Raw genomic sequence first — 8873 nt, 5'->3', positions numbered from 1 at the left:
ATGCCGTGTTCGTTTATATATATTTATTTCAGAAATATACACCTGAACATATTTAAAATATCATATACGATGCACTGAAATCCAACAGGTTACCCGAGCATACCAACCGATGTAATTATTTCTAAGAAATGTCACGAATATTGCAATGATTAATTTGGCACAGAATACTGTGTACTACTAGGATATGATGACTTCATAGAGTAACAATAACTACTGGACCTCAAACAGTTCCCACCCGTCTTGTGCTGACGAACTTGTCCCATACAACACATGTGTAACAGCTGTAAGTAATATATACTAAAGATGAGGCGTATTTACGCTACCAGGTTTTCACTTCGAAGTTCGGCGCCCTGGTACGACCAAAAAATACTTGCAAGTATGAAAGTATATGTGCTGAAGTCGGATGCTCAAAAAACTAGAACATTCACATGAACATACTGCACAGGCGAATGATTCATGTTTAAAATTTAATTTAATTTAAATTTATACTCATTGCATGTATGTGAGATGATATTTATGGTTTTAAATCAGTACTATAAAATCGCGATTTTTATCAAATTTCCACCTAATGCAGAGCTGCGATTTGTAAAATTTGAATTTCACAGTCACTGGAAGACCCTTATAAATAAGAAGGAAAAATTACATTTAATTTTCATGAACAAAAAATTTAAAAAACGTCCAGAATTGTGCCCGACTCGAACTAGTTATTCATATTATTATATATATTGATACTTGAAAATCTTTCATACTAACAAATACTTTAAAGTATTTTTAAAACCTGGTTTTCGACTCTAGTATTTTTCCGTACACGTACTTAGAAGCCCTGGTAGTCAATTTTGCAAGTAGGTATGTCTCATCGCTAATATAATACGTTACAATGCGTATAATGTATACGTTATTGGTAATGGTTAATTAACTACTTTAATAGTTCGACTATCGTTCGCATCTACAAATGCGCACTGAATGAATACACTTCGTTATATATCACGCTTCACAGAATGAACCTGCAACCGAAGGTTAACACAGCGCCGCCTCAGTCGTAGTTCAAATCTCAAAAGCGCGGCCAATCGTGATTAGTGGGTTTTGGTGTAAAGATAATTTTATTGTATCGGCAGTGTCGCCAGGTCGACCAGTGTGCTTAAGATAACTAAATTTTCTATAGAGTTGGAACGTTAGCGTACGTTTACCGTAGGGGCGCTGTTGCAACTGCATACAAATTTGAGTTAACTTTCACACCATGGAGAATGTTAAAACATTCGCACTAAGCACATCGTTAACAGCAACGATATGGTATAGTCAACGTCACATCGCTGTGTCGTGTACACTTGCGGCTCAATAACGTGGAGCAGGCGCGGCCTCACACGTCAGGGTGTAAATGGATGATTAATCGTTTGAAATTTATGAATGTACAAATGTGAGAAACTTAACATGTCACTAGCAACCGTAGCACATGACCTAGACGCAACAAAAACACTTTTCAATAAGCGTTGTTCAACTATGAATACTACTTTGTACATTTCCGTGTTACAAGTATTCTACGTCCACAATAACGTTGTGCAGGTAGTAGTGTGCGAGCTGCCTGCCGTCCAGCACCAGCGCGAGGCGCGGCGACGTGCCCCCCCGCAGCACGGGCACGGCGCCTCCCCGCTCCCCCGCGCCCCCGCGCAGCCCCGCCACGTGCTCGCGGAGGGCGGTGCGGCTCGGGAAAGTCAACTCCCCGTACGCATAGCCGCCTGCAGCCGGTTCAACCACCTTCCAGTTTTGTGTGCTCTCAAAGTATCCGCCTTCACCCTGCAATCCAAAATAATTATATCGCACTAAGCAATAGGACTAAGATACTTAAAACCGAAAACCCTGTGCGACGGAGAGTGAGCAGGGTCGCGGTGCGGTTTACCTCGAAGGAGGAGACGGCATAGTGGTTGTTTTTCTTCGCCACAACGACGGAGATGACGCCCCCGCGCTGATCGACGATGGGCGTGCCGGCGATGTACCGGTTCGCAGACTCGAAGGTCGGCGCGCACCGCCACTGCGCCAGGTGCCCGTCGCTTGACACTATCAGTATGCGCTTGGCTCTGTTTATGAAGACCTAAAAGATAACTTATTCAATTAAAATAAGGTTTGCCTTTATTTATCACTATAGATGGACAGTCTAGATTGTGGACCAACTTGTGTTAGTCAATCGAACCCTTAGTACCAGCAGACGTGACGGCCTCCATCCCCCTCAGAGGTGAAGTCGCATAGTGATCATGTGCACCGACATTGTGTGCACCCCCGCAGGTGCACAACGAGCAGTGCGCAGACACAGAGCCCGCCCTGCCTACAATAGTGCCAAATAACACGTTTTCCTGTTTTTATTGAACATTCAACCTTCATGTCGAATACTAAAATGAAATACGAAGGAAAACGCATTTCGACTTTCTTTTATTCCCTACCTATGCTGATAGCCTTGAGGCTATATCAGCTTCTCCTTGACGTGTAGGTGAGCTCACGGGGCTCAAACCGGGAGTGTTGCTAACACTGGTCCTAGCAAGAGCAGTGCTTCGCAGAATCTACCGCCGGATCGGAAATGCGACCCACTGAGAAGATCCGGCGAGAAACTCAGTGGGCTGCATTTCTGCATATTGCACTATTATTTCACTGTATCCGTGTTGTAATTTGATGTGGCCCTGCTACCAGCGGCCGTGTCTCCGACCATAATTCTTTATAGTAATTAGTGGGTCATGGTCGTGGGTTAGAAAAGCAGAATGGTGTTAGAGGATATTATTACTGACTGAAAACCGATGACTCTGAAGTCGTTGGGTCGCCGTGCCATATCATATGATTAGCAGTTCAATAATTTAAACAAATAACAAGTGCCCGGTCACACACGGTCGCCTGACCCCTAACTAAGATTAAGATTTATATACATTTATTGATATTAAGCACCCAGACAAAGAACAAACAAACCTGTTTGTCACGCGAATGTTTGTTGAAAGTGCGGATCGAACCCACAATTCGTGGCCCAGCAGTAAGTAGCGCCAAATATTGCGACCCAAGTCACTTCGCTGGACCATTCTTTATTAGGACTTAGAGGAACCGCTCTCGAAACCAAATCAAAAACCAATAAGCCCTAGCTCCCTGCAAGAGGTCTCCAAAACTCTCGCATCCAAGGAACTTTTGTACCTGGCAGCACTCAACTGAACCAGTATCAAACGAGATACAGTTTTATGCGCTGCACGTTTCCGGCTCATGAAATATGAAGTAGAAAGACATGAATTAAAAGATGATTATCTGTTGTTTGATACCATTGTAGTTCTGATACCGCAACATATTGCGGCTGCTGTACATTTGTGTCGTATTGGGTCCAGGAGCGATTCCTCTACATATTGCGGACAGAAATACATTCATAAACAACCTTCTCAGCAGTATTCTCGTCGAGTCTAACGTAGGCCAGTTCCTCGAGCGGTGCCAGCAGTTCGTCGGTGAACACGCCGCAGTAGTGGTGCGTGCTCTCCGCGCGTCGCTCCAGCTGCGAACAATATGCACGCATCAAACTATCTTTCCTCGTGCTGTTGAAACAATTATACAGATGATTTTGTGCAAAATCTGCCGCGACAGAGAAACGTGACAATTTCTGAAACGTTTACCGTCTCTTTTTTCCTACCTAAGCTGATGGCCTTGACAGGCTATATCAGTGTAGCCCTAAGTAGGAGAGCTCACGGGCTCAAACCTGGCGACGTTGCTAGGGTTAGTGTTAACACTTAAAAGCAGTGCTTCGCAGAATTTACCACCGGATCGGGATCGCGACCCACTGAGAAGATCAGCGGGCTGTGTCGATATTATAGTTTACTCGTCGAAGACTTACTTACTTCGACGAGAACGGTGACCGGTGCTTGAAGTACCTAAAAGCACCGTTAGTGGATCGAGAGAATCCGAAGTGACTTGTTTTGGGCGACGTCGACTGTTTACCATTCGATCCGAAGGATCGGGAATTAAACTCACCTACATCTCGACACAGACATGGCTGTACCTCTGGCATTGCTCATGTCTATGGTTGGTCGTAACTCCTTCTACCGGTCCGGAAACTAAACTGTCACTGTATCTAAAAAAATTACTTCGTACCTGAAGATGGTCTATAGGTTCCAGTAACCAATTAACACTAGACAAGGACAAGAACTTCTGCCCTACAATAGCAAAATATATTAACATGAGCAGGTCTAGTCGAGAGTGAACATTACGGAAACGTAAGTAATAACCTCTTCGGGCGGGCAGCAGTGTATCGGCAGTATGGACCCCACGCTCGCGTACTTCTTGCCGTTTCTCTCGTGTATTTCAGCAGGAATACTCATCGACTCCACTATGCCCTTGTAATTCTCGTTTAGTACTGTGCGCTTAGACATTGCAGTTTTCTGTAAAATAAAATTATATAAACAGCTTTTTCATAGCCCGTCTAAGCACAACTACACTACACGATCGTTATGGACATGGGCAATACCAGTCACTAGTGAAACTAACCAATGCCGGGTGTAATATTTCCCAAATACTAAAAGTTCAGTAACTTACGACTTTCAAATCGAAAACTATATTCATTTTCAATGATAAGCTAAACCTGAATAACTCATTTTTCATTAAATTTAGAGGACTTGTTATTTCGATCGAAGGCCACTGTAGAACCGAAGCAAAAAAGGCAAAAAACATTAGTATGTACTTAATAGCATCTATACTCTGTAATTTATTTTTGTCTAGTGACTATTATCGATCTTTTTTACCGACATTAATAAAAAAATGGTGAAATATTCCGTTTTATTCATCAAAATGTCCAATTAACAGAGGAAAATAGCTACAACCTAAAATGAAATTATTATAGTGTTATTGTTGGTTAGTTGTGGTTGAATGGGTAGGGTAAAAAAAGTGGTGGAACATCATTAATTGAGCGGACACTGGAATAATTAAATTAGGCGACAAAGCACCCACGAATCAACTGGAAATTTTGTGTTTTTACTTTTTGTTCTATTAACGCATTAACACCATATATGATCGAGTATCTTCATTCAGGCTACGGTGCTCACCGGTGAGCCTTATCTTACTGAACCAGTCGAGCCATGAGGGTCACCCGTGAGCCTATCAAAATATCTAAGCTAAACAGTAAAAGTCACTAATTTTTATGTTCCGTCCAAATTATCGTATTGTTACGCGCTGGGGTTCGGGATAAATAAAAATTCTACCGAATTATAAGTTACCTCTGTATTAGCACTTAGAACACTTAAAACACTCAAAAAACACTTTAAAACTCTCAATTCGCTTCTTATACTCCGCTTCATGTGATCCGTTCGCTGTTTCGCTTCGAGTAGTTTCGATTACAAACTGCCATCTCTGCAACGCTTTTATAGCCGGTACCACATCCCTAGAATTTTCGAGAATATTCCACACATTCCTAGTATTGTGTTTCCGATATCTGACAACAGATGGCGTTGTGCTTCTCGGGCGTTCTAGATGCTACTAGATCCTTCGCTATTCGTTCGACTATTCGGCGATAGATGGCGTTACTCTTACCGGTGTAACAGTATTTTTGAATTTTAGAATGAAAATCTCAAGTTCATAAAAATTACTTATTCCCTGATTTTGACTGATTCTTTGGTGATTCTATCATAAATAGATGAAATACACCCTTTCGGTAAAAGTGCTTTACGCGTCCCTTGCACATTGAAGATACTAAGCGTTTCCCCAAAGGACCGAAGTGCCAATCAATGTACCAAGATTTATTTCAATTGAATAATGACGCGCGATAGAATAAAAACAAACACCCAATAAACAAACAGGAAAATACTAATTAGATTATACGTATTTCTATGAAGATTAGGGCACCCAGTGCGAATGGAATATAACAAGAGCGTACCTTCTTCAACATTCGAAGATCCAACTCAACGATTCCGGTCATTTTGTTTACACATGTGTTATGTAAACATTTACAAAATACACAAATCTCTATCATAAACATTTACAAATCAACATTCAGCATTTGGAAACGTCATTGACCGCTCCCTGATATTAAGTAGATAACAAATAATTGATTGTTACATATCGGCTTATGGTTTGTTTATTCAATGTCAAATATGAATTGATTTCGTAACGGATTTCAAAACATGTGAATATCTTAATAAGATTATGGGAACCTAGAGTTTTCTAAAGTACCTACCTATCTACTGAAACAGACACTGAAGCGCACTGTGAGCCCGGATCAGCACTACTGCATTTCTTTTTATTGCTTAGATGAGTGGACGAGCTCACAACCCACCGTATGTTAAGTGGTAACTGGAGCCCATAGACATCTACAACGTAAATGCGTCACCCACCTTAAGATATATCTAAGTTCTGAGGTCTCAGTATAGTTACAACGGCTAATAGTACCAACAAGCGTTATTTATCGATGGTCTAGTTTCAGAATTAAATAAATTATTATCATTTAATAGTGTAAATATTTCAAACTTTGGAATTTGCAAATGTAAAGAGAAATAACTTTTTGGCGCAGCTACAAAAGCTACAACAGCTACAAAACAACTACAACTTTTAGTAGATAGCTAAATCAGTCAGACTTTCATGGAATTATATGAATTCCTTTTTTTCGGACACATTATCGAAACATCACTTATAGCAAAACTGAGATCAACCTAACGACACTTCATATTATGTTGAATCCGTCGATAGTTTATATTTTCAGAGCTTGCCAATGAATTACATATACAAACAAACAGAGAACCGATATGCTCGAAAAATATAACGGCCTACGGCAGTGGGGTAACCAAATTAGGATATCCGCCTCAAATCTACAACTACCTCAACCTTTTCAGTTTGAAGTCTGTTGATTAGTAGATTCAATTAAAATTTAAATTTCAGAAAAGTGATTTCTACTCAATTCCAAAAAAAATTGGATAATGAAGGTAAAATTCACGTCCGTACGTTTCTTAGTAGGTAATTCGTAGGAAAGTTTTCACGGCATTGTCACGGCTATGTTTGCGTCATTTGAAATTATGATGACACATAGCATTGCCTTTGTTGTCAATTAATTTTCAGTGTTTATCTTACCTACCTTTTTATACATTAATAATACTCGTATTGTAAAACACTCTGTTAGTAACAAATTTAGATTTGAAAAGACCTCTCAAAATTTTTGCGAAGCCAGCTTTGTTAAATACCAAGCTATTTGATATTAAATTAAATCCAACTCACCTTAGAAAATAAATCGGAAAATCAACAAGCAGCGACGACCTCTCGCGACGCGACACAGTACAAAATGATTTTATATTAAATCTTTTATCTTAACTATAAAACTGATTAACAGGGAAATTAAGATCGTGTTTCAAACATTTATTTAAAAAAAATATTCTCGTATCAATTCATGTATTGGTGGTATTTATTGTATTTTTAGATCATGTCGTGTGGCAAATTTTGAATATAAGATTTTAATGAGTGTTCCATTTGCGAACAAGACCGCTTGTTTTGCTCCGAGTAGTGTGCAAACTAGGCTGTTAGCCAAAGTATAGGATACGAGAATCGTTCTTCTTTTATAGGTCACTAGCTGCTACCTGCAGCTTCGCTCGCGTGGTCATGGAAAAGCGTCAGAGTAATTTCCCACCGTAACGAGATATTTTTTCGGGATGACAGCATAGCTTATACTCGTATATATCAATTTTCTGAGTTAAACTATCATTTTTAAAAAATCATGTCAATCCGTTGCTTCGTAGCGACGTGAAAGAATGGCAAACATACACAATTTCACATTTATAATATTAAAAAATATTAATGTAGTTATTATATGGATGGAATAAGTTACGGTGTAATTGGTTGCTATTTTCAATTACATAAATAGGTACACGGTTGAATAACGTGTCCCTTGAAAACTGTATTCACAACATTGAACTAAGAACTTAAATAAGACATACGGGAACACGATTGTGTCGCAATTTCTCTTAATTAAATTTAGTAATTAAACAAATATGTTTAATATCATGCCTACATTGTTAAATTGGTTTTAAAGTTCAATGGAAGTCAATCGTGAACATTTGTGAAGTTTTATTAGAAAAAATTGGTACCCGCCTGCGGGATTCGAACACTAGTGCATCGCAAGATACGAATGCACCGGACGTCTTACCTTTTAGGCCACGATGACTTCTAAAGTCCTGTTAAGTGCCTGAACGTAACAGTTTTATTCTGCTCCACATTGAAACTTAACTTAACGAGGCACTTACCTACGACTATATATCTATCGTTAATCACTTGTACATTGATTAAGTAAAATTCAAAATATTTCAACTTGAAACTGTGGGTAGTAAAATAAATCCGGCTCGATCATAGGCCGTTAACTATTGTTCGACCTACTATACAATAATAATATGGCTCCGCATTCAAACCTTGCCTGAATAAACATCTCAAATTGCATATGAAGATAAGTTCATTAAACTCACCATATAAACGTACTTATAGTGCGTAGATATATATTAATAAAGTAAATAACGCACCGTGTCATATTATGACTAACCATGTAAATTGATATAAGATATAAAAAATAAACTAGATAGGAGTAGGACTGGAATCCCACCAATCAGCGGAAAGCTATGGTCGACAGTGTGTGCAGTGTGCTTATTGCGAGTTTTTTAACGATCTCGATAGCGTAAAAGTTAGCTCATATTTGTATGGAATGGGATCGTTTGTGTACGTTTGCCGCTAGGGGCGCTGTTCCAACTGCATACGAAATTGGGTTAACTTTTACGATATCGAGAACGTTAAGAAACTCGCACTAAGCAAACAGTACGATTGAGAACATGGACAGGGAACGAGAAATAGAATGATAGAACGATAAAGTGTCTGTGTATATTGGAGATCGACTGAAATAAAAA

General features: G+C 39.5%; 1 protein-coding gene across 5 annotated transcripts; it reads right to left on the bottom strand.

The window, feature by feature from the left end:
* Nucleotides 1-8: 8 nt before the first annotated feature.
* Nucleotides 9-8594, bottom strand: LOC114246282 (poxin). Of its 5 annotated transcripts, none has more exons than XM_089733815.1 (5): nucleotides 8442-8594; nucleotides 4236-4388; nucleotides 3395-3508; nucleotides 1895-2086; nucleotides 9-1791 (listed from the first exon to the last, which is right to left on the bottom strand). In XM_089733815.1, exons 1-5 carry the CDS (start codon nucleotides 8442-8444, stop codon nucleotides 1525-1527), a joined length of 729 nt encoding a protein of 242 aa, XP_089589941.1. In that variant the 5' UTR covers nucleotides 8445-8594; the 3' UTR covers nucleotides 9-1524. The 5 variants fall into 5 exon arrangements, with proteins under 5 accessions (XP_089589941.1, XP_089589940.1, XP_089589939.1 ...); XM_089733814.1 differs by lacking the exon at nucleotides 8442-8594 and adding an exon at nucleotides 8226-8300; XM_089733813.1 differs by lacking the exon at nucleotides 8442-8594 and adding an exon at nucleotides 8129-8257.
* Between the last annotated feature and the right edge of the window lie 279 nt (nucleotides 8595-8873).

Source organism: Bombyx mandarina, chromosome 16 (genome assembly GCF_030267445.1).
Source record: "Bombyx mandarina strain Sakado chromosome 16, ASM3026744v2".
Classification (NCBI taxonomy): domain Eukaryota; kingdom Metazoa; phylum Arthropoda; class Insecta; order Lepidoptera; family Bombycidae; genus Bombyx; species Bombyx mandarina.
Note: the sequence above shows the minus strand (reverse complement) of the source record. Positions and strands in the feature narration are given on the sequence as shown.